The 26,396-nt window shown below is 43.9% G+C and overlaps 1 protein-coding gene across 1 annotated transcript in view; it reads left to right on the top strand.

Annotated features, from left to right (window-relative positions):
* The window catches only part of LOC123361683 (ABI family member 3 binding protein), a 409,913-nt gene that overhangs the window by 368,597 nt on the left and 14,920 nt on the right, over positions 1 to 26,396 (top strand). Inside the window, exons 50-52 of the mRNA XM_045001759.1 lie at positions 2,788 to 3,000; positions 11,146 to 11,254; positions 24,981 to 25,060. Coding sequence (XP_044857694.1) covers positions 2,788 to 3,000; positions 11,146 to 11,254; positions 24,981 to 25,060 — 402 coding nt within the window. The remainder of the gene's footprint in view (positions 1 to 2,787; positions 3,001 to 11,145; positions 11,255 to 24,980; positions 25,061 to 26,396) is intronic.

Here is a 26,396-nt window from a genome sequence, read left to right as displayed (position 1 = left end):
AATACCAATTTATATCCGCATCTGCGGGTATAAATTTGTATCCACACAAGGTTCTAGTAACTGGGACTGACCTACCCTCCAGATGGAGCAAAGTACCTTAATTGAGCTCTCGAGCTCCAGTTAACACTTATCCATACCAGTGTGTGGTACACAACCCATCACAATACCCTGTTTAGTTCCTGCTTTCAAACTTTAAGTGCTTTTTTTTCAGTTACATTTTGGTGGCAGATGAAAGGACTTCAGTGTAGACTACCTAATCATTCTTGACTGGAGGACAGGAAACAAATCTGCCAGAAACCACTTGCCAGCAATTGTGCTAATGCATGCTGTTCATATTCTATTGAAATCATAATGGAATATCCTAATATGCCTTGCAAGCCCACCCATACAGGCTTTTACTATTTATTACCACTGTGCCTCAAGGCAAGCTTTACCCTATGGATTACTCACCCTACCAAGTATTACAGGACAAACCCATTCTTACAGATAATCCCCACTGCTGCCAGTGTGCCTGATCATAAAAACTATGCTGAGAAGAAAATATGTCAGTCACTGTAATAATTGTCTTTTAAACAAATTGTTCGTTTTCTTTCAAATAGAGAGGCACTATCGAGTGTCGAAAAGAAACCTGAAGCATGGGAGTGCAGAGTTACAGTAATAGCTCCCATCTCCTCAGAGGAAGAATTTACTCTCCCAGACTAATCCTGCCTCTTTCCAGTCTATGCATAGAAACTGTTGCATGTGCAATTAAAGCCATATTAATACTCTTATCTCTCTAACCTAATAAAGGTTTCCATTTTAAGGCTAATACACTCTTTATCACCTTCACTAATCTTCTTTTATAATGTCACTACAGAATGCAAAACTCTTGCCTTTTAAGGATGGTTTCAGGGCTTGATCTTGCACCATTGAAATCAATGGAAATTTCCACTTGACTTCAGAAATGGCAGGATCAGGCAGATAATGAGTGCAAGGCCCTGCATTAAACTTGTTACCCTTTTTGTGGAAACGAGACAATGATTGTTATGTATTATAGTAGCTGCTGGAAGCTGCAAACAGGATCATAGAACCATAAAATATAGGGCTGGAAGGGACCTTGAGAGGTCATCAAATCCAACCCAGTGCACTGAGGCAGGACCAAGTAAACCTACCATCCTTGACAAATGTTTTTCCCACCTGTTCTTAAAAACCTCAAAAATTGGAAATTCCACAAATTCCCTTGGTAACTTATATCACTGCTTAACTAACCTCATAGTAAGAAAGCTTTGCCTAATGTCTAACCTAAATCTCCCTTGTTACAGATTAAGCCAATTGCTTCTACTTCTGCCTTCAGTGGATATGAAGAACCATTGATCACTGTCTTCTTTGTAACATCCTTTGCCATATTCGAAGATTCTTATCAGCTCCCCCCTCGGTCTTGTTTTCTCAACATTAAACATGCCCAGTTTTAACTTTCCTCATAGGTCAGGTTTTCTTAAACTTTTATCATTTCTCTTCTGGGCTTCAATTTGTCCATACGTAAAATGTGGTGCCCAGAACGGGACACAGTACTCCAGCTGGAGCATCACCAGATTCGACTAGAACAAGACAGTTACCTCCCATGTCTTACATATGACACTTCTGTTAATACACCCCAAAACGGTATTAGCCTTTTTCAGAGCTGCATCACATTGTTGACTCGTATTCAATTTGTGATCCACTATAACCCACAGATCCTTTTTGGCAGTACCACTGCCTAGCTAGTTAGTCCCCATTTGATTTTTCTTTCCTAAGTGCAGTACTTTGCACTTGTCTTTATTGAATTTCATCTTGGTGAGTTTAGGGCAATTCTCCAATTTGTCGAGGTTGTTTTGAATTCTAATCCTTTCTTCCAAAGTGCCTGCAACCCCTCCCAGCTTGGTGTCATTCACAGATTTTATACGCCTACTCTCCACTCCCTTATCCAAGTTGTTGATGAAAATATTGAATAGTACCAAACCCAGGATAGACCCCTGTAGGACTCCACTAGAGACAAACTCCCAGTTTGATAACAAACCATTATTAGCTACTCTTTGAATATGGGTTTTCAACCAGGTTTTTCATCTAGACCACATATCCCTAGTTTTCTCATGAGAATGTCATGTGGGATTGCGTCAAAAGCCTGATTAAAATCAAGATGTATCATGTCTACAGCTTCCCTTCTTCCCCCACCATCCACTAGAGCAGTAACCGTGTCAGAGAAGGAAGTTAGGGGGTGTGGCAAGATTTATTCTTGACAAATCCTTGTTGCAGCAGGGCTTCATTCTTCTAGACACTGTAAAAATAGATAACCAAAGTCAGTCCTTTTCCCAGTTTGTGATAGAAACTAATTCACTTGCTCAGAATATTTAGCTGTGCCTTTACCCTGTTGACTCCTATGTAACACTGTCCCTGCAGTTTTGAGTGCCCACTGCCATCATCACTCGTGCAAATGAGAGATGGGTGAAATGAGCACAGGCTCCCGGTGTACAAAAATCACACCAACATGTTGGTGTTGGGATGTTTATTATTCTGTCTCTCACATGTAGGCATTAGAGAAGATAAAATACAACAAATGGGAAAATAATAGTTAAAACATACTCAGAGACTACAATGCGCACACCAAGTGTAGATGTGACCGTCACAGAAAGGCATTTGTGTTAGATTTTGGACATGATTTGTCAGGCAGGATTTCCTACTTCATGCACTTAAATAAGTTTTGCCTTGTTTTCAGTGTAGCTGCATTCTGCTGCCCTACTGAGCACTAACTGGGTGATGCTTTCCTCCTAGGCCCTCACGTCAAGTACATACCAAAAAATGACAGTGAGCCATGTTCTATTACAAGGACTCTCAAATACTTCCAAGAAAAGAAGGTCAGAGAAGAGGAAAATGTTACTAGCCCTCCACAAAATCCTCCTTCCAACCTCACTGTGGTGACAGTCGAGGGTTGTCCAAGCTTTGTCATACTGAACTGGACAAAACCGGAAAATGATACCGTTACCTGTAAGTTTAATTTCAGTTATCATCTACTACTTCAATATATAACACTGTATACTCCTTTTTACTTTGTTTGTCGTTGTTTTGTGTCCACAGATGAAAGTTTCATTTAGATAAAGGGAGCCTGACTCTTCACTGCCTAGCATCTTGTATAACTGTTGACAATTGCAGAAGGTGGGTGTAAAATGCTATCAGATCAGAACTGTGGAGTTCTGCAGACTCACTCTGTACTGATGTCAGTGACTACACAAGATGCAAGACAATGTAGAATCAGGCCTATATAAGAAGTGTCTTCCCATTATTTATTTCTGCCTCCTCGATGCACTGTAGGTAAGTGGATTCTCTACAGTCTGGTAGGATCTAATAATGGTAATTCAGCTGTTTGACAATAAAAGGGAAAAGCAAGTTATTTAACATTATTATTTAACACTTATGTATAGCACAGTATTGTAGGTGTGCATAGCATTTTACAGCAATAATACAGACATGTTTCTTCTCTTCAGGAGTTTACAGTCTAAGGACCTGATCCAGCAAAGCCTTACGACTAACCAATAAAGTCGATGGGCTTCTACTCGCAGTAATAAGCATCACACCCCAGAGTAGATACTTACAGGATCATCAGGCCCTACAGAAGTTATATCTTTCCTTTGGAAATCTGTAACCCAAGTCAGGTTTTTAGATTTAAAAAATAGTGAGGATAACTTAGCATTCATGTTCACCTTCCCATAAAAAAACAATGTATTTCATTAGTCTAATGGATGATCTTGCATATTGTCATTATTGCTAAGTGAAGGACTCCCTTAGACTTGATGTACTCACAAGTCTACTGTGGACCCTTAGTCATACTCATTTTACAGATCTGTATAGCTAGAGGCAAATTCAGTCTTTTCTTTCAAGAGGAACACATGTAATGATATAAAATAGTCTGCAGTCTGGTGTTTGGGAAAGAGATGAGAGGCCTGCCCTCCTTCTAAAGCTAATATATATCTAGATATAGATATAGATATGTAACACCTCTACCCCGATATAACGCTGTCCTTGGGAGCCAAAAAATATTACTGCATTATAGATGAAACCGCGTTATATCGAACTTGCTTTGATCTGCCGGAGTGTGCAGCCCCGCCCCCCCAGAGCGCTGCTTTACCACGTTACAGCTGAATTCATGTTATATCGGGTCGCGTTATATCAGTGTAGAGGTGTAAAAAGCTTATATCATATAACATAAAGTTAATATATATATTAGCTTGAGAAGAAAGGCCTCTCAAGTGGGAAAAGGCTGGTGCCACCCCTGTGCCTCTGGCAGGCGTGGAGCAGTGTCACGGGGAATTTTGGATAAATGCTGTCCCAAAGTCATTCAGCTTGGGACCGGGACTTGAACTCTGCATTTGGGGATTGTCCTGCCCAATTCAGGATGGGTGATAATCTTATGCCTGGGTGTGTCAGTAAAAAAGCAGACAGTATGAGAGTCAGAGATAGAGGGAGAAGGCTGAGCCTGCAAGCCGTGTAGGCTGTTTCTCCCAGCTCCGAGATGGGGAATAAACCAGACGCATGAGAACAGTGGCTAGAGAGGTTAATCTTAAATAAGGGAACATACACGTAGGTCTCATTATTTAATCCAGCTCTCTAAGCACTGCGTAACTTTTGGGCAGAATAAATCACATTTGTTTGGAAGAAGCTGTTCCTGTGTTGACAGAAAATGTGTGCTGACCACAGGCTCTCAGAGGGAAACTTGCAGATGGTGAGCCCAGTGAGCCTGCTAAGTAGCACTGTTGGCAACCAGACAGTTGTAACCAGACAGTTGCAACCAGACAGTTGTCCAGTTGGACAGTGGTTGGATCGCGGGATCTCACCACAAAGAGAAGTAGAGACGTGGGTCTCACTTGAAAGGATGTACTAGAGGGACGGGAAAAGGGTCTCAACAAGCTCAGCCTACCCAGATCCCATTACACTCACGACTCCATAACACTGGATCATTAAACATAGCTTCTTCTTCAAGTGATTGTTCACATCGATTCCAATTAGGTGTGTGCATGCTGCATGCACAGTCATCGGAAACTTTTTCCCTTAGCAGCTCCCGTCGGGTCGCCAGGGAGCCTCCTGGAGTGGCACCCTCATGGTGCTCAATATATGACCCTGCCAACCCCCTTTCAGTTCCTTTTTACCGTCCGTGGCGGCATTAGAACTGTGTTAGCTTGCTTGCCTGCAAGTCTTTCCTTAGCCATTCTTAGTTCTTCACAGCTTTTCTTTTGTTTTATTGTTTAGTTTATTGTTTAGTACAATAGCTTTGGTGAGTGGGTCATTCTCCCCTCTCTCTGCCTTGGGCTCCGGGGCATGCCTCAAGCCCAAGTATTTAAATCTTAAGGTCTATGCAAGAAACCTATGCCCAACAGTGACCCTCACGACTCATGGTTGAGGTGTATAGGGGAGGCATATCAGCCCGAGCGCTGCAAGATCTGCAAGGCTTTCAAGCCCAGGACTAGGAAGGAACGTGACTTCCATTTCAGATAACTATTAATGGAAGCCACACTCCGTACAGCGGCACCTGACTGCCAAGTCCTGAACTCAGTGCGGAGCGCCCCAGCATCGGTCCATGAACTGGTACCAAGGAAGGACTCTGGTACTAGAGATCCTTGACAGCAAAGATCCCCAGCACCGCAGCACGGTGCGGCACCCCAGCACCAGTCAACATCCCCAGTGCCCCACATGTGCCATAAGAAGGCCAACAGAGGGCGCTCTTCTCAGAGAGTGAGACCATCCGGGGAGAATTTGCTGCCCCAGAGGAAGGACTTAACTTCCAAACAGCAAGATCCTGTGCCATCAACTCCGTCAGCAACGTTGAGTCCGGCACCCGGCGACTCTCCAGCAGGGCACTGCTTGGTGGAGGATGGAACCCCTCTCCACCCCAGATACTTTCAAGGCAGCAAGGGAGCTCATAGAAAGTATTGTGCCTCAGCCCATTGCTGTTAGAGACAAGCCCCCGGCACCGCCTAGACGGTGCCATCTAGAGGCATGCTGGCAATGATGAGGCCCTCTTCCTCAGCAGACCGGCACCATTCACGGCATCATTCCCAATCTACTTCACCCCTGGCAACAGTACAAGATAGTAAGACACAGGGAATGCAATGCTCAGGGTCTTCGCCACCGGTTGCAATCACCCTCTATCGCCCTGCACCATGATACGCCACCGGACCACAGGAGCTGTTCCCCAGCACTGATCTAAATCAGGGGAAAGCCGATGCCGATCATCTACATGGTCGTCGCGGCACCCATCCTCGACTTCCTCTTCTTGGCACTGACCGCCAGCGCAGGGATCCTCGGCACCGCAGTGGTTGTCACACTCTAGATCCTCAGATTCTGTGACCGGCTCCTACTATTCACGGTGCAATATGCGTAGGTCGGACAAGCACGGTAGGCTTCGTCCTGGCAACCACGGTGGCCACCTACTGCACAAGGGCTCTTCTGGACCCCCTGGGCTTATCATCAGGCTCAGGGTACCCCTTCCAGGGTTTCTAGGTCCATTACATTGGGGCATCACCAGGCATAGTCACTTGCAGACAGAACCACCCCTCGTACTACAGAGGTGGCATTATCCAGACTACCCCCACATGCTACAGAGGACACAACGGAAACAGCCCCAGATCCACCCACATCCCAGGTCCCATTAGACCACCTTGCACCACTTGACACCAATGCTACCCAGGACCAACCTGAGCACATGGTGGTCCATGACAACCGTGTGCCACCACTGGCCTCCTCTTCGTCTCTGCCTGATGAGGCGGTGGCAGGGGCGTCAGCTTCAGGTCCTCCACCCATTGACCACAGGGCCCACCAGGACCTACTCCGCCGCATCTCCCGTAATATGGGCCTGCAGGCGGAGGAAGTCATTGAGTCAGAGGACCCGGTGGTGGACATTCTTACTCCGGACGTCCTTCCAGAGTGGCGTTGCCAGTAATTAAGACTATTGGCAACAATTATAATGCTCTATGGAAGACTCCAACCTCCATTCCACCCATTGCCAGGGGTATGGAAAGAAAATATTTTGTTTCCTCTAAGGGCTATGGATTCTTGTTCTCCCACCCATACCCTTGCTTCCTGGTAGTCCCTATGGTGAATGAGAAGGAGCGTCAGGAACAACAGGCATCAGCTCCTAAGACCAAAGAGGCCAAATGGATGGACCTCTTCGGCAGGAAAGTTTATGCTGCAGGGGTCTACAGCTGAGAATAGCTAACCAGCAAGCTATCCTTAGCAGGTATAATTTTAACTCATGGGACTCCATGTCAAAATATAAGGAGTTACTCCCCACTGAGTCAAAAGCTGAGTTCTCGGCTTTGGTTGAGGAGGGGAAGGGAGTTGCCAGGACATCTCTGCAGGCCTCACTCAACTCGGCCGACTTCGCTGCACATACCATCACCTCAGGGGTGGTCATGAGGAGAACAGTTTGACTCCAAGTATCCGGGCTCCCACCAAAAGTTCAGCAGACCCGGCAGGACCTTCCCTTTGAGGGTGCAGGGCTGTTTACAGACCAGACAGACGCAAGACTTCACAGTGTTAAGGATTCTAGGGCAATGATGAAATCTCTGGGGATGCACACACCTGCTACCCAGAGAAAGCCGTTCAAGCCTCAGCCTGTGCAGCAGCAGAAGCAATACCAACCCCGCCCGAGGCAGGATACATACCGCCGTAGGGGCAGGAATTCCAGGCATAGGCCTTCCAACCCTCCCACAGGCCAAGGGCAGGGCCCAACCAAGCCATTGTCAGGACCCAAGCAAGGGTTTTGGAGAGATGCCCGAGGACAGCGTACCAGCCACAATTACGGATCCTTCCTCCCGTTTTTTGAACCGTCTATCCCACTTCTACCATGTGTGGTCCCAAATAACGTCGGACCACTGGGTCATACAGTCGAAGTGGGATTTTCTCTCCAATACTGCTCCTCCCCTCCCTCCCACCCTCCTTCCTCGTCCCTCTTCAGGGACCCCTCTCCAGGGACCCCTCTCACGAGCAACAACTTATCCAGGAGGTGCAGGCGCTCCTCACCATGGGAGCGGTGAAGAAGGTTCCTCGGGAGCTAAGGGACAAGGATTCTACTCCCGATACTTCCTAATCTCCAAGGCCAAAGGGGGGTCTCAGACCCATCCTGGACCTGCGAGGACTCAATCAGTTCATGGTGAAGTTAAAGTTCTGCATAGTCTCCCTGAGCACAATTATTCCTTGTCTGGATCCAGGGGACTGGTACGCTGCCCTTGACATGAAAGATGCATACTTTCATATAGCCATTTGGCTGGCCCAAAGACGTTTCCTGAGGTTCGTTGTCAACCACATACATTATCAGTTCACGGTGCTCCCATTCGGGTTATCAACAGCCCCCCGGGTGTTCACCAAGTGTATGTCAGTGGTCACTGCTTTTCTCCGAAAGAGACAGGTGCAAATGTACCCCTATTTAGACGACTGACTTCTGTGAGGGCACTCCAGGGAGCAAGTGGAGTCCAGTCCAGGTCCAGTTATTCAGACAGACTTTCCAGAGACAAATCAACATTGTCACCCTCTCCCCCTCGCCCCCAAATAGAATTCATTGAGGCAGTGCTAGACTGTTCAGGTAAGAGCCATACTGCCAGAGCCCAGATTCCAAACGCTGTTGCACGTCATTCAGATGCTCAGACAATACTCCCCCACCACCGCTACAACATGCCTCGGCCTCTTGGGACATGCTGCTATGTCATGAGGCATGCCAGGCATGGCTCACTTCAGGTTATCACCTGGGTTGAGACAGTCTAGACTCGGTAGTAACAGTACCGTCACAAGTCCTAGACACGCTAGGATGGTGGTTGGACCCTCGCATGGTCTGCGAAGGAGTCCTATTCACCACCCCTCAACCATCCATGACCTTAGTAACGAACATGTCAGACCTTGGTTGAGGGGCACACCTCAACATCAATATGAAGGAACTCAGAGTGATGAGACTAGCCTGCCAGACCATATTGCAAGGTCAGTGTGTTGCAGGCTGACCAACAACACCACCACCATGTTTTACATAAACAAGCAGTGTGGTGCCTGCTCATCCCCTCTCTGTCAGGAGGCACTCCACCTGTGGGAGTTTTGTATAGCCCTCTCCATTCACCTGGAGGCGTCCTATCTCTTGGGTGCACGCAACAAGCTTGCTGACCACCTCAGCAGGTTGTTCTTCAGTCATGAGTGGTCCTTACGGATGGCTATCATCCACTCCATCTTCCAAAGGTGCCACCAGGAGCAACAGAAAGTGTCCAGCATTTTGCTCCTTCCAAAAACACAGCCCAGGATCAGTCTTGGATGCGTTCATAATGCACTGGGGGAACCATCTACTGTATGCCTTTCCTCTGATACCACTTGTCCCCAAGGTTCTCCTCAATATCCACAGGGACATGGCAAAGGTAATTCTGCTCGCTCCGGCGTGGCCATGCTAACATTGGTACACAACACTTCCGGAGCTGTCAGTGAGCACCCGCATCGCACTGCTGCTCCTTCCTGATCTGATTACACAGGACCATGGCTGACTGCTTCACCCACACCTCCAGTCCCTCCATCTCATGGCCTAGACGCTTCATGGTTAAACACAAGGGCGCTCCAGTGCACAGAATTGGTGAGGGAGATACTTCTTGATAGCAGGAAACCTTCCACCAGGGCCACCTACCTGGCCAAATGGAAACGGTTCTCATGCTGGTGTAATCACAGTCAAGTATCTCCACTTCAGGCATCTATACCATTCATTCTGGACTATCTACTGCACTTGAAGCAGCTAGGCCTGGCTGGATCATTCATCAGGGTGCACTTCACGGCCATCTCAGCATTCCACCCTGGAGAGTTAGGGTGTTCAGTCTTTGCCAGTCCTCTGGTGGGCCGTTTCCTTAAGGGCATGGAATGGCTATACCCTCAGTCTCGCCCACTGGTACTGACTTGGGACCTCAATCTGGTCCTAGCTAGGCTGATTGGAGCCCTAGTCGAGCTGCTCGCTACATGTTCCCTCTAATGGAAGGTAGCCTTTCTGGTTGCCATCACATCGGCCAGGAGGGTGTCAGAGCTAAAAGCACTAATTTCCAAAACCCCCCTCCCAACACACACACACACGGTCTTCCACAAGGATAAGGTACAGCTCAGGCCGTACCCAGATTTCCTGCCCAAGGTTGAATCCCAATTCCACCTCAGCCAGACATTTTTCTATCTGTTTTCTACCCCAAGGAGCAGAGGTTTCACTCATTAGATGCACGGAGGGCACTAGTGTTCTACACTGAGCGCACACAGCCTTTCAGAAAGTCAAACCAGCTTTTTGTAGTGGTGGCAGACTGGATGAAGGGACTTCCGGTCTCCTCACAGCGCATCTCTTCCTGGATTATGGACTGTATCCGTACCTGCTATGACCTATAACCATCCACTCAAGAAGAGCCCAGGCCTCTTTCACCGCTTTCCTGGCCCAGGTGCCCAACCAAGAGAGCTGCAGAGCGGTGACCTGGTCCTTGGTGCATCCCTTTGCCACCCACTATGCCATCACACAGCATGCTATAGACGATGCAGCTCTCAGTATAGCAGTGCTCCAGTCAGTGACTTAACTCCGACCCCATCCCCGTGGGAGAACTTGGGAGTCACCTAATTATAATCAATGTGAACAATCACTCGAAGAAGAAAAGATGGTTACTCATCTTCTTGTAACTGTTTGTTCTTCAAGATGTGTTGTTCACCTCCATTCCAATACCCATCCTCCTTCCCCTCTGTCAGAGTAGCCGGCAAGAAGGAACCAAAGGGAGGTTGGGTTGGCAGGGTCATATACTGAGCACCAACAGTATGCCACTCCAGGGGGCTCCCTGGCCAACCCAATGGGAGCTGCTAAGAGAAAAAGTTTATGACGACCGTGCACACAGTGCGCACGCACCTAATTGGAATGGACATGAACAACACCTCTTGAAGAACAACAATTACAAGAAGGTGAGTAACCATCTTTTTTTAATAGGCTCAGGTTATAAACAAAGAATAGTTCATATGGGATACCATTATGACCTATAAGAAGATAACATGGAAAATCCACACAAAGGAGGAAATCAGACAAGAAAAAAGAGAGGAATGAAAAATATAGAGGAATTAGAGCTTTTATTAAAGGGAAAGTTTCTGTTTCTTTTAACTTTTCAGACTATGTGGTTTTATCAACTGTAAATGGAACATCTAATGGAACGGAGAAGATCACTATAACTACAAAGCAAACCCACTGTATAGTGGAAAATCTGGAACCTAACAGAAGGTAATGCAGTAAGAGAACTTCTCAAATTCATCCAGCTAATTTAGACTGTCAGTAATATGCCAGTTCAAGAAAAAGATACAAATATAAGAACAAAGGGAGTTTATTCTAATTGTGATGGGAAGCAGATTTTTTTTAAAATATACTTAACAGAGAAAGTAATCTCATGCCAAGGATGTTGCAGATGGTTCAGACTCCACGAGCTGGGTATAGTGCAAAGGTGACATATTCAGTGACCTGGCAAAAAGATCCACAGTTGAATTTTTAAAGGTCTACTGCCTCTTATGGAAAAAATAATCCTGTAGAATTTAATAGGGAAAAAAATTAATATATTTTGTAGAAACATGAGTATTAGACTTTAATAATGTGCTAACATTTCCATATTTTTAACCATCCTATAGAATTCAGGTTTCAAGAATCTAGAGCAGCGGTGGGCAAACTTTTTGGCCCGAGGGCCACATCTGGGAATAGAAATTGTAGGGCAGGCCATGAATGCTCACAGAATTGGGGTTGGGATGTGGACTCTGGGGTGGGGCCAGAAATGAGGAGTTCAGGATGTGGGAGGGGGCTCTGGGCTGGGGCGGGGCTGTGGGGTGGCGGTGAGGGCTCTGGCTGGAAGTGCGGGTTCTGGGGTGGGCATGAGGAGTTTGGGGTGTAAGAGGGTGCTCCCGGCTGGTGAAGACACGCTAAATTGATGGGAGAGTACTCTCCCATCAACATCTGTAATCCACCTCAATGAGAGATGGAAGCTATGTTGCCGGGAGAGCATCTCCCGTTGACATAGCATAGTGTGGACACCGCTGTAAGTCAATCTAAGGTATGTTGACTTAAGTTACTTTGCTTACGTAACTTAACCAGGGCCAGCTCCAGGCACCAGCTCAGCAAGCAGGTGCTTGGGGTGGCCAAGGGGAATGGGCGGCATGTCAGGCTCTTCGGCGGCAATTCAGTGGAGGGAAGGACCTGCCACCGAAGAAAAAGCGGCGCGGTGGAGCTGCTGCCGATCACGGCTTTTTTTTTTTTTTCCGCCGCTTGGGGCGGCAAAAGCCATGGAGCCAGCCCTCAACTTAACTAACATAACTTAGATTGATTTACAGTGGTAGTGTAGACCAGGCCTTAGAAGCGATGTAAAGGGTAAAAGAAAGAACGTGTTTTCATTACAGTCACAATACAAATACACCTCTACCCCGATATAACGCTGTCCTCGGGAGCCAAAAAAACTTACCGCGTTATATCGAACTTCTTTTGATCCACCGGAGTGCTCAGCCCCCTCCCCGGAGCACTGCTTTACCGCGTTATATCCGAATTCATGTTATATCGGGTCCCGTTATATTGGGGTAGAGGTGTACTGTAGTAAGTTTGATACCAAACTGGTTGAGATTGCAACTGTTTTGGAGGCTAGGGTCATAATTCAAAATGATCTGGACAAATTGGAGAAATGGTCTGAGATAAACAGGATGCAGTTTAATGAAGACAAATGTAAAGTGCTCCACTTAGGAAGGAACAATCAGTTTCACACATACAGAATGGGAAGAGACTGTCTAGGAAAGAGTACGGCAGAAAGGAATCTAAGGGTTATAGTGGACCACAAGCTAAATATGAGTCAACAGTGTGATACTGTTGCAAAAAAAAAAAAAAAGCAAACATGATTCTGGGATGCATTAACAGGTGTGTTGTGAGCAAGACACAAGAAGTCATTCTTCCACTCTACTCTGCACTGGTTAGGCCTCAGCTGGAGTATTGTGTCCGGTTCTGGGCATCACATTTCAAGAAAGATGTGGAGAAATTGGAGAGGGTCCAGAGAAGAGCAACAAGAATAATTAAAGGTCTTGAGAACATGACCTGTGAAGGAAGGCTGAAAGAACTGGGTTTGTTTAGTTTGGAAAAGAGAAGACTGAGAGGGGACATGATAGCAGTTTTCAGGTATCTAAAAGGGTGTCATAAGGAGGAGGGAGAAAACTTGTTCACCTTAGCCTCTAAGGATAGAACAAGAAGCAATGGGCTTAAACTGCAGCAAGGGAGGTTTAGGTTGGACATTAGGAAAAAGTTCCTAACTGTCAGGGTGGTTAAACACTGGAATAAATTGCCTAGGGAGTTTGTAGAATCTCCATCTCTGGAGATAGTTAAGAGTAGGTCCCTTCCAGCACTAGAATCTATGAATCTGTAACTCTTTGCCAGAAGCTGAGAGTCAGGTTTTTCCCATTGTAAATGCTAATACAAAACTATTATATTTGTCAGCATACATAAGGCAACTCAGACTCCCACCTGTAACAAATTAAGTGAAGATTTTTCTATCATTATTGCAGCTCACATAACCAAACTCCTTCCATCTGAGATCCTTTACAACCCTTTTAGTCATGATAATTTATGCCCGTAGTAGGATTAGATCAGAATTACAGACCCAACAGCAGCCATTTAGTCCTGCATGTCACTGGCTATTAAATAGTACCTTAGTAATAAAGCAGTTTCCTTGTTCCTTCAAATGGTGACCTTCAGTATGTCTCCTGTAATTGAACAGGAAAAACATACCATTAATATTCATATTTTCCTCTAGGAAAGTATACAGCATAACATTATTGGTATTTGTCAAGTGCCTGGGGCTGTACAAAATATAACATGAAGGCAGCCCTTGCTCCAAAATACTTACAGTCTTGAAGAAAAAGAAGAAGAAAAAGGCACTGGACTGGGAGCTGGGTGACCTGGGTTCTATTACTAGCTCTGCCATTGACATGTTATGGGACTTTTCATTTCTCTGTGCCTTTGTTTCCCCTCCCACTCTTGTCTATCTTTTCTGTTTAGGTTGTGTAAACTCTTTAGGGCAGAGACTGTCTCCTATTAGGTGCTAGCATACCTAGCACAATAGGGCCTCATTCTGGGTTGGAGCCTCTTAAGTGTTAGTGTAATACACATAAATAAATAATAATAAATTCACTAGGAAGTCCAACAGGAAGAGTAATTTCTAGTAATTTTTTGTGGGGAGAGTTGTTCACTTCTTGTGGGCATTGTGGAGGAAGTGAGCATTTAAGAGGGATCTGAAGGGAAGGAGAGTAGTAGTCTGGTGAACTGAGATGTGACGGATATTTCATGCACAGAGAATGGCAGGCAATGATGCACAGAGATGGGAATGTGAGAAGACAATAAGTTTGTTAGCATGAACAGAATGCCTTCTGCTTTTTTAGTCTTTCTAGAAACGTGTGGAAGCTTGTGCTGCCGCTGTTCTGCCTTTTTCATTCCAAGGATGAAATTGAACAGTTTGACCCCTAAGATGCCAAATTCACCCTGTTTGTGAGCACTAAAATTCTCTGGGAAGGTGTTTTAGGTTTTTAAGCTCATCTGCTAAAATTCATGGATCACCAAAGAGTATGTTTTCATCGTAGTGAGCAAGGATTTAACCTTGTGACTTCATTAATACTAGTGGAGCAATATTGTTGCATGGTACTGTAGTGAGGAGTGCCTTAGAAATGTGTGTTGTAACAATCTCCATGCATTGCACTGAAATTTCCCCTCTAGGTCACCTATAAAATCATATTTTGGGACCATATTGGTGGTCAAGATGCAAGGCTGGTCAACTCCTAATCTCTCATTCCTCAAGTCACCAAGGTCAAAGAACTCTGTACATCGCAGCAGGCTTTGTCCAGGTAGAGAGGGACAGAAGCTGAGGAGTTGCTTTGTGTCACTGAACCAAAATCTGGTCAGTTAAGGAACAGTGATAATGGATTGCTAAAGAAATCCGGTCCATTCTTTTTCTGTTGGAAGGAGCTAAAATAAAACATTTATAGTCCATCCACTCTATGACAACTATATATGAACACGGTTGCAATATGGTTTCCCTGACCATTGCACAGTGGGAAGGGTTTTTTTGAAGAATTATATTGTAACTGTACCATAAAGCCATAATATGGACTTCCTTCAGGTGGGCAGTTTAGCTTTGTGTAAGATGGGATCTTAATGTACAGCATGATTTGATTTGGAGGGTTCTTAAAAGAAACAAAAACCTGTCCTCGTTGGTTGGGGTACCTTGCGGACTACCATATTTAAGCCTAGTGGTTGCTAGCATGGTCTCCCTTGTAATGTACACAGGGCCTTTTGCTAAGAGGCTGAAGCATCTGTTTGCTTTGACTCATAGGAATAATGCCACTGCTGGCTGTTTTCTCCTCTAGACGTGCCTGGCAATATAAACTTCAGAAACAAAATATTCACAGTAACTTAGTTCATAACCGAGGAGTTTATAGTTACTTAATTCACCCAATGATTGGTGCAAGGACTTCAGTCCAAACTACAGCATCTTTTGCTTGCCTTGTAATCTGTACCTCAGCCTTTTTGTTTGGTGTGAATTCAGACTACTCCAAGGCATCCAGACTCAATGAAATGAGAGCATAATGTTCTGTTTGAAACCTGTTTTACTGCATAAAAGGTACACCCTTTAAATAAATGCATGGCACTGTCAGCTGCTCAGCAGCCTGCATGAAATGTGCTGATGTTCTTATATTATTCCATTTTGTTGGATCGCCCAGTAATGCCACGTGTTTGCTCAAGACACAGATGTGTTGTGTCTGTTCCATTTTCTAATAGTCACACATGCCTGACAATTGGCACTTGTCACTGGTCATTTAAAAAACATTTCCCTAGATGATTGGTGCCTTGGCCTCTGTAGCTGGAGAACTGTCAAAAATAATGTTTGGAGAATTTCAGCATAAGGGAAAAATAACGTATCTTAGAAGACTGGTAAAAGTGCAAATAACCTGAAAGTACAAATCATAATGTGCAGTGTTTGGTAGGTTGTGATTTCTCAAAACTACTACATGTTGTTAGCACTAAGGAGTAATTACCTAGGTGCATGACCCCCTCATTTAAAACAATACGTGTTGACTACGGATCTAATATTCTGCTTATTCTTGTAAATGCTTTGCTTTTCCAGAGCTGTTTTCATCTACAGATTTCAAAGCACCTAAGAAACAATTAAGTCTCCCCGGTTAGTTAGGTAAATCTACCCATTTTATAGATTGGGGCTTCCCAGAAGACTTTCTCTCATAGCATCAGTTTCTTTTCTGCCCATGTGCTCCTAGTAGAGCAGTCTGTGTAATAGTTACATAAACATGATGATTAATTATTCTGCACTTTGTATTGCACTCATCTTTTCTAATGACTCTCTGTCCCCCTCTCATTTCACAGCCACTCTCTTTTCATACTCATCTTAATCCACCTTTTTCTGAGATACGCATCTACAAAATCACCTGTTGAGTTTCCAACCATGGATGTTTCAGATTCAGGTCATATTCCATAAAGCCCTCTTCCACGCACACACAGAAGTTCTTCTCTAACCTTTTCCATCCCAATGTGCTTTCACTCATAAAAGCCTCTATATTTTAATATCTGAACTCATTCTTTCAACTCACTCTGGGCCAGATCCTGATGTCTTACTCAGTTTCTACTCCTTTCTTACTCAGGCAGAATTCTCAGGATTTGAGTCCCCATAACTACTATGCTGATTAGGCTGGTGGATAGTTATATCTTATAAATCTTCACTTTGCCCTTTTTCACAAGTGAAAGCTAAAATTTTTTGTGGTGGCTTCTCTGAGAAATTAATTTTACACACGTGCTAGTGTGACAGTTTCCAACACTTCTGAGCAGAGAAAAATACCACTATGAGTAATAGCATTAATGTACTCATTTGCCACCAGATGGAAATGTTGCCTTTTTTTTAATATATATATATATATATCTCAAAAACAGTTCTTGCTGTTACCTGAAAAGTCAACATTTGTTCCTTTTGGAAAACAACCAAAGTATTTGAAGCAAAACCACAAAAATGGTTGTTTTGATTAAAGCAGTTGGAATGTGATTTCCAGCCAGTCTTTCCTACTAGTGAGAATTGGTTCACACAGTTCAACTTGTAATTTGGAGCCTGATTTTTCAGAGTTGTTCCCATTAGAATCTTGGGTGCTCAGCTCTTCTGAAAGCCAGGCTTTTAGTCTTTTGTAGGATGCTATGTCACAAACCATCATTAAATTGACTAAAATATGTCAGTGACTTCTTAATAGTCCTATCTGGCACGATCTCTTCTTAGTGAATCTGTTCTTTCTAGGACTTCCTTTAAAAGAATGCAGTCAAGGTTTTTTCACAATTTTTAGTATTTTTCCTCACTTTCATTGTTTTAATAAACCTTTGGAAGCTCGAAAATTGAAATGTTCTTATTATGAGTTGTCTTTTCCTCCATTGTGTTTGCTTTACAGTGGTAGTGTTGTTCGTCAGCAACATCTTTCCCATAGCTAAAATCAGTCTTGCTGCTTTTTTCTTTTCCTGGATCTTTTATAGCCCGCATATTAATTACAGATGTTGTATTAGTTAGTCTCCAGTCCATTGCTTCCAAAGAAGTTTAGTATTTATCTGCTAATGGTTGTCTTCTCTTTTCTACTATTTCCTTTAAAATTCTACGTGGTTCATATCTGCCCTAGGATTTTGTCAGTCTTCAGTCTAATTTTTCAGTCATCTATTGTGGTGACATCCTGATTTCCGTTAGTAGTTTTCCTTCCTCCTCTGGGCAGAGGGACAGTCTGTTTTCCCCCATCTGCCTCCCCCCCAGTCTTTCTTTGTGAACTCTGAGGCAAAGGATTTATTTTCAGAAATGTCAACCTCTTCTGTCTATAAATCATCCCCTACCAGCCCATAGAGGCCCTTCTGGCCTCTTATGTCTAATGTACTTGAAATATGTTGTAGTTATTTTAACCTCTTGTGAGATCTTCTTTTCATTTGCTACCGAAGGAGCTTTGTGTACCCCGTATGCTCTGCTGCCCCATGCGCACTATAGTACAGCTGCAATGATATTTTTTTTAATGCCAGATTAGCTCTTTGGTCCATCTAGTCTCTTCCCCTGAGCAGTAGCCAGCACCTAAAAGGAAGATAAACCCACCAACACCATTAATATGCTTATCCAATTAAGCCATGTTGTCATTGGGAAGGACAATTACTCTCATTTGCCTCAGGTGATTATATTTAATCTCTGAAGAATGAAATTTGAATACCCATATTGTTACCTTAACTTGCATAGCCATAAATGCAAGCAATATACGTTCACAGAGCACACAATAAGTGGCCAGGAAACTTTGCAACAGTAAGAAAGTATATAGCTTTGCAGAAGTTAAAGTTATACATACAAAATTATATACTTTGCAAAAGTTAAAGTAAAATGTTACAATTGCATTGCTGTCAGATTAGAATCAGAGATGTGCCAAATGGTTCAGGGGAAATTCAGGTAGCAGTTAAATTAGGCTGTCACCCCTCCAGCCTATTGGCACAGATTTGTATTAAGAAGTTTTTGTCTCAGGAAGAGTGGCACGTAAGGGCCTTGTGCCTCAGTGAGTCTAGGTGGGAAGCAGGCAGTGGCCTTGTATTGTATATTATTTTAGTTCTGCTGACAATCCAATTTGCATATTAAGTGTGCATACTTGTAAGTGAAAGACAGAAGGCACATAGCACTAGATAATAAGAGGACTTCATAGGACTCCTTTTCTGCTTGAAAATTGTAGGATGCAGAGGCGGATTATAGTTTTGTGGGTCCCTGGACCAGAGTAAGTGGGGGCCCCTCCCCACCCCTTCTGCCTTCTGTCCCACCTGGCTCTCCTGCTGTGGGTCACAGGGGCTTCCCCCACCTGCCCAGAGCTGTTGCCCTCGGGGAGTAGGGCCCGGGTCCGGTAGCTAATCCATCACTGGTAGGATGACAGTCCAAGTGATAATACTGCACTGAAAAGCTCTGTTTAATTTCACCTTTTCAGTTCTATGATCTTACATTTTTCTCCTTTTGCATGATTTGGAAAATGATAGAATTTCCTTTGCTTGCCAAAGTTTCATGTGGGATAGCAATTTCCTATGGAAAAAATAGCCTGTACAGTAATTAAATAAATAGAAATGTAATCTGCACAAGTACTTCTATTGTCCTCTGTGGTTTGGATGGATTTCTGAGGCCTATTCTTTCCAGAGCCTATGGAATGACATTCTGACAGAGGCTGGAGTCAAAGGTTGCTTTAAGCTGCTGTTTATACTGGTTAGTTGAGGAGTTTTTGGCAGTATATATGAGATGGTATATAGACTACAGCTTCTTATGAACATCAAAACTGGCTAAAATGTAGGTATGGGATAATCATTATATAAGTTTCCTATTTATCTTGCTAAACTCTGGCCTACATAGTCTCTTAATCCCTTTGGCTTTTTTTGTCCTGTGGCTTGTGTAGAAATCAATAAAGTAGCAGAGATCACTTGATCATTTTTACATCCATTTTATTTATATACACAGAGTAGTCACTTTTGAGATCTTTTACCTGCAACCTTAAAAACTGACATGTGGCGATGCAGCCATTTATGAAAACGCCATATGAGTTCTTTAGAGTACAGTATGGTTTGATGCCTCTCTCTCACTGTTTATTCTTGGCCAAACATTTTCCCTCTCCCTACTAGTGTGCGATATGCTGTCAGTCAGGTAGTTACTATCCTGTGCCCCAAAGGTTCCTGCTGCTCCTTGTGCTGCTGCCACTGGTGGTGTCTCCTGGCTGGAAGCCAGCCGAAGGAGAAGGCAGAGATGATTCTTTCCTAGATATTTTTTTGAAATGCCTGTCACAAGACCTGGGAAAGAGACATTTGGACTGCCTCTAAAATGTTTACAGTCTTCAGCTTCTGTTCTAGTTATTTATGGAACTTGTAGAATTGATGGGTTCTATTATTCAAACTGAGTGCTCCAGGGCAGGGGTAGTCCTTTCCTATGTGTGTAACCATTCTGCCAGGTGTGCACCTACAAAAAATCAAAACTGACAAAACCCAAACAGTGTTTCAGGTGTATGGCCAACCCCAAAGTCCTAGGTATTAATTACCTGGCTGGGTGACACCCATAACTCTTATTCACAAAACAACCTGTATCCATCTAAACCCTCACTTGTGAATTCAGATAGACTCGTTGGTAGTCAACTGGGTGTTGGGGCAGCTCTCCTGTCTGCTTTAGTTCAACAAAGCCTACACCATCAGGTTCTGCTCCATCTTTCAGCTGGTCAGAAAGACCTCTCCACTTACTCAGTTGCTGTCCTGTCCAACCTAGTCGCACTCCACAGAGTCAGCTCTATACAGAGCTTGGAATTTCTGGATCAGGCATTCTAGATAGATCTCCTTAGCTCCTTTTATTGAGCTCCTCAGCTTCCAGCCCAACCAGAGTCCACTATACGTCCATTCACGGTGACTAACTTTCTGGGGGCATAGCTTGCGCAATTCATGTGCCCATTCATAACTACAGTTACAGTAACAAACGATTGTCCTTCAGAAAATCAGAACACAAACTCCAAATAATGCAGCACAACACACTATATTAACTAAGCTACACTTTCTCCTGTGAGGGAAGCAGAGCATTCTATCCTTCTAAGCCTTGTAGCTGTGAGCTTATATCTGTTTCTACAGTGCCTAGGATATATGGGAGCTCTAGGAGGTATTGTAATCCAAATAATTAATTTATGTTAATTAAACTTCTTGTTAAACTTCTGCTTCTGCATTAGTTATTAGTCAAAAAATTGTCCAGTGCTCTATTGCCATTTGAAATATAAAGGATTTTATCTTGTCTGCTCAAAGTCGGCAGCATGTAAAAAAAAATAGTGTACCACAAATCAAATATGAATAAAATAAAATATTTATCATCTAAATTTCATAAACTAAAATTGGCCACCTAGAATGTTTTGGTATACTTGGGATCAGTGTGACTGATAATTCCATTAATACTGCAGTATCTTCTAAAATATAGATCAGCACAGTTGGCTTAAATAGCAAACCATGATGTATTGTATAACTAGTGAAAAATGTGAGGTTTGGCTCTAATGGGGAATTTTCATGGACTTGACCCATCAAATAATAAAATAGATATAAAATGGTGTATTTTATTTATATCTAACCTTTCATGAAACATATGGATAGGTTTCAGATATTACCATACGGCTGCACTGTAAATCAAGGGGAAAGACTTTTGCAGCTTTTAAGTTATAAACTTAGATTGGTTTAGTAATGTGCATCATCATTCTTTACTTTGTCCACTTAATTCTCTCACAACGTAGCCATTTCCTTTCATCTAAAAAGAATAAATCAAAGGGATTTGGTGACATGCAGAATTGTACCAGTTTACTTCAGGTATTGTTTTACACAGGTGCAAAAGGCTATGTGGACATTCTTAGTTCTGTTTAAGCCAGGGTTTCTCAACCTCTGAGTTGGGACCCAAAATTGGGTCACCAGAATGTTTCAAAGGGTCACGTGGCAGCTCCTGTAGTTCCTGTCCCACGGGGCTGGCTGGGCTCGCCTCCTTGCTCCAGGCACTGCAACCGCTGAGGGCCCAGCTGTCATGATGATGGGAGCCCAGGTAGGCCAAATATGAGTGAGTGGCACTGCGGCCCCATGAGCCAGGTCACAACTCCACTCACACAAATTTGATCCAGTCAGGGGAAGGAGGCTAAACCTGAGCAGCGCTGCAGGCCCAGAGGTTGCAATGTTCAGAGCTGAGAGCCAAGCCCAGCCAGCCCCATGGCACAGGAGCTGCAGGAGCCACCACTGTGGGGTGAGTGCCAGGCAGGACCCAACCCCCTCCACCCAGGGGGCAGAATCCGATCGAAACCACCCCAGGACCTCCACCCCCAAACTATTTACTGGGCTGTGACAAGCCATAAACATTTACAGATGGGTCCTGAGCCCAAAAAATTGGGGAACCACTGGTTTAAGCAACTCTTAAAAGATAATAAGGATCCACATCAGTGTTTGCACCAGTTTGGCCTAGTACACGTGTGTGTGTATAGACAAGGTTTCAGCATATCTAAGCTGTTCTTGTATCATGCAGCTTGTTAAGTAGGCAACAAAATCCCCAAAACACCACCTTGTGCTGTTGCATGTAAACCTCTTTGCAACAAACTGAAATGCCAGATGCCCATACTTCTGCTCCAGAGCGGAACTGGGATCCCGATCTCTCAGCATTGCTCCAGAGCGGGACCGGGATCTCGATCTCTCAGCAATGCTTTTCTCCTCAAATGGGATACATATCTGTTGTACACTTTTCCTCCAACTCCTCTCCTAGCCATGGTCATGCACAAGATAAGGACCAACAACTCCGGAGGGAGCCCCCCACATGGCCCAGACAAAGGTCGATTTTCTGCATGTAAACATCATATAGCTGGTTTAAAGTGACCTTAAAGCAGCTTGAATACAGTGGTGAGCATGCAATAAATATCTAAATTAGATTAGATAGGCTTTTAGAATAAAAATAACGAACCCATGGTTATGCTTATAAAGGTAGACTCCTCATTTATAAAATATTTTCCTATATGAGAACACTTGCGGGTATTTCTGTTCTGTGTGACGATTTACAAAAATTGAGGCAATTGTTAGCTTTATGCATTAAACTTGGTTGAAATAAAAATTATCCTACCAAGTAGCTGTGGGAGATTGTCCCTTGGTATTTGGCCATAAAGAACCTATTGAGGTTAATCAGCATGCTGCTCAGGTCTTCAGAGACTAAGAAACAGTTGGAAATTCCACAGTTTGTATTAAACTATTCAGCCACTTTGTGGGGAACTTTTAAATGAAGTGTTGGCAACCAGCGCATGAGAATAGTGGCATGGTTTTTAAATTTTGTCTCTTCTGATCATCTGATCTCTTGGAAATTTGCTGCTTGGAAAGCAGTCTCTTGCAGCTCCATTTCATAGCACTGTGATAAATTCACTAAGCACCCCCTTCAATTAATAAGGGATTCTTTGTGAATCAACAGGAATATTTAATTGTCCGATATAACATTCAAAATAGAAAATAACCTAAATATACTTGCTCATTGTTTTGAAAATGTGTCCATTGTTTTGCGTTAATTGCTAATTTAAAATGTACTCAGTTGCCTACTACTTATTTGTGTCAGGGTTTCTCACAGCCTCCAAAGCAGGGGCTGTTTCTTGCTGTGACCCCAGAATAAGTCCTCTAGGCGCTACTGTAATACAAATAATCATAACAAGGAAAAGAATAAATTACTGTTTTTCTGTACACTTCCCACACCGCCTAGAGCTCCTGGAAAGCTGCTGCTGGAAAGTGAACCACGAAGGATTTGGGGGAAATTACCTCTGTATCTTCTCTTTTTCTCAACTACATTCCTTACAATCAATTAAAAACCAAACCAAAAAAAAAAACCAAACCAACAGGAGCTGTATGTGTCTCAAAGGCCTCAGTGAGTGAGGTAGCTTTCACGTTTGCATGACAGGCACAAGCTGACAGTCGTCAGTTCAAGGGAAGGAACTGATACATAACCTGAAACTGGAATGGAAAGAAAGGAGAAAAACATGAGTGGGAGCCTTTGTACAGCAATATCAGCAAAGCATGCAATTTTCCATTGCTCCGAGGCAGGCAGATCACCATGGGGGGTGGGGGGTACGTTATAGTTGTGCTTAGTTGTTAATATAGGCAGGTGATGGTATCTTATAATAGGGCGATTCTGAGTGGTTTTTAGGTCGGTGCTTGGCTGTGTGGTTGGTGAGGGAAAAACACATTGTGCACTGACATTGATATTCTTACCCATGTTGCTAGTTCAGTATGTCAGAGTGCATCCATTAGCATGGGTGCATCACACATGAAAAGACATCAGTGTAGGAGAGGAGGGGATTTGGGAAACAGGATTGAGTGGAGTGGCCACGTTTGGCTCAGCCGTGTATGGGGTGTACAGGAGCCACTTGGCACCAGGTAGCAGCCACGGGCCTTACTGCTGTAAGGAAATGGGAATACTCTGGCCACCTCTCCTCACAGCACAGCAGCAGAATAGGAAAGCCACAAATGGCAGGGGCCCTGAGCATCGTTAAGGTAAATTGGAATGAGAAGCAGGGCTCTCCCCAGGTGGTAACAATAGGGAACTGGCAGCAATTGTTCAGCCTCCTGGATTTGAGTTGTGGGGATGGGAGCAGGTCTTTGCTTTCTGCAAAGCCATCCGGGCAACAGAGCTGGAAGAGGAATGTCAACAGCACAGTGTGACTGGGATTATTCTTGCTTCTTTACTTTGTTTTACTTTTCCTGCATTCTGTCTAGTGTTGCCACCTGTCCAGGTTCCCCCAGGATTGTCCCTTTTTTGAGGTAGCTGTCCTAGGAAATCGGTAACAGAGCTCAGTACATGCTGTCAGCTGTCCAGTTTTATGGGCTCAGGATCATCCCACATGTCCTGTTTTTTTGCATCCCAGAAGTACCAAGCCCACTCAGGTGGGAGGGTGGAAGGGGGAGAGTTCAAGAAATATTGGTGTTTAGGACTACGCCATAAAATATTGCTGTGGAGAAGGATAAGAAAGAGACATCCCTAAGTGAGGTGCATTGTTGTTATTAAAGGACTATATATCGCACTGAGGTGCATTCAGCCAGTTGGATCTTTCGGTTGGCTGAACACGCCAGCCCCACCTCCTGAAAGACATACATTACTTGCAGTAGCAGAGCCTATCACCTAAACTGCTCCCCCGCCAGCATTAAAAACAGGATAAGGTACCACTGGAGCATTAAAACAAACAGTCAGGACCTGCATGCAGGGTTGCTATGGGGTCTTACATTCTTAGGAGCAGCGTGTCTAAATGTTTTCAGAGTAAGAAACTTGATACTTTATGCTTGTCCAGGAAGCCAGTAGCATCAGAGAGGGTGTCTGCCTGGGTGGTTTGCTTGCCCATGACAATCAAGAATACAGTGTGTGTTTGTTTCTAATTTTATTCTCCAGTTATGACTTCCGGGTGAAAGCCAAAAACCCTCGTGGTGAAGGTCCAAGCACCGCTACGGTCCTATTTTCTACTGAATCAGGTAAGAGCTTCAATAGATGTATCAGTTTAACAGTGAAAACCATGACAATGCGTTCAGCCAAAAAGACAAGCTAAACTTGACCCTTAAGTGTTTTTGAGAATGGATGCAGTGTAGCCTGTATAGGGCACTGGACTCAAACTCAGGAAACCTGGATTTCCTTCCTGCTCTGCCACTGACCTGCTGGGCGGCCCTGGGCATTTCACTTTACCTTACTCTGTGCCTCTGTCTCTCCATATGTAAATGACAAATTTCCATACTCCTTTATGGACACAAGACAGAGCTATGATTTAACTATGGAAGGTGTACAAAGGGTTACGCTGATCCAGGGATTTTTTTTGTAATGGGTAGTGTGGCATCTTAAATCCAAAGCTTTATTATAGTAAATCCATGTTTGTGTTTGTACCCCTCTATCAGATAGCTCTGCAAACAGACAGACCTTTGCGCACAGTGATACATAACAAATTTACACACACGGCACACTTTTGCAATTTTGCTTTGTTGCCCATGCTTTTCTCACTGGCTGCAATATAGGATTGTTTTAATTTTATTACTGTTGTTTATATCACAATAGTGCCTCGGGGCTTAACTGAGATCAGAGTCCCTTTGTGGTAGGCACTGTATGTGTGTGTAAATAGATAGATATCTAGAGAGAGAGAGTGAGTCACTGCGCTGATGAGGTTACAGTCTACATAAACAAGACACACTTGTTGCAGGAAGAGAAACAGAAGCACAGAGAGATTAAGTGACTTGCCCAAAATCATCCAGCAGGTCACTGGCAGATCTGAGAATAGAATCTAGGTGTCCTGGGTCCTAATCCAGTGTTTTACCCACTGGATTGACGCTTAGTGGAATGGGGTCAATGTGAGCACAGGAAATATATTCTTTAAAATTAAGGATTATTCATTTAGCAGATTGGTATAGGGCCCTCAAAAATATGTGTCTATCTAATGCATCTGCAACTTAGAGTGCTATTTGTAGCTTTGTCATGTGTTTAAAATGGTACAATAAGCAAAGTCCCACCTGATTTGGCTATGGGGAGCAGAAAGAATCACTCAGTACGGCATTGCACTATCCATCCAAGATCCAGCTTCTCTAGAAGCCAATTACAAAATAGTCATTGACTGCAATAGAAGCAGGAGCTATTCTTGTATTTAGAGTCAGCTGCCTATTGTTGATAGTACTCTGAACTAGTAGACACTTACTGTGTACCATGCCTCTTTAAAGGGACACTATCAGGTTTAACAGTTTAAGTCAAATCCTTCAGTGCTTTCTCACTGAAATTAATGGGTGTTTTGACTGAGTAACAGGTAAGTGGAAAATGAGTAAGGAATTCAGA

Source organism: Mauremys mutica, chromosome 1, assembly GCF_020497125.1.
Source record: "Mauremys mutica isolate MM-2020 ecotype Southern chromosome 1, ASM2049712v1, whole genome shotgun sequence".
In the NCBI taxonomy this organism is placed as follows: Eukaryota; Metazoa; Chordata; order Testudines; family Geoemydidae; genus Mauremys; species Mauremys mutica.
Note: the sequence above shows the minus strand (reverse complement) of the source record. Positions and strands in the feature narration are given on the sequence as shown.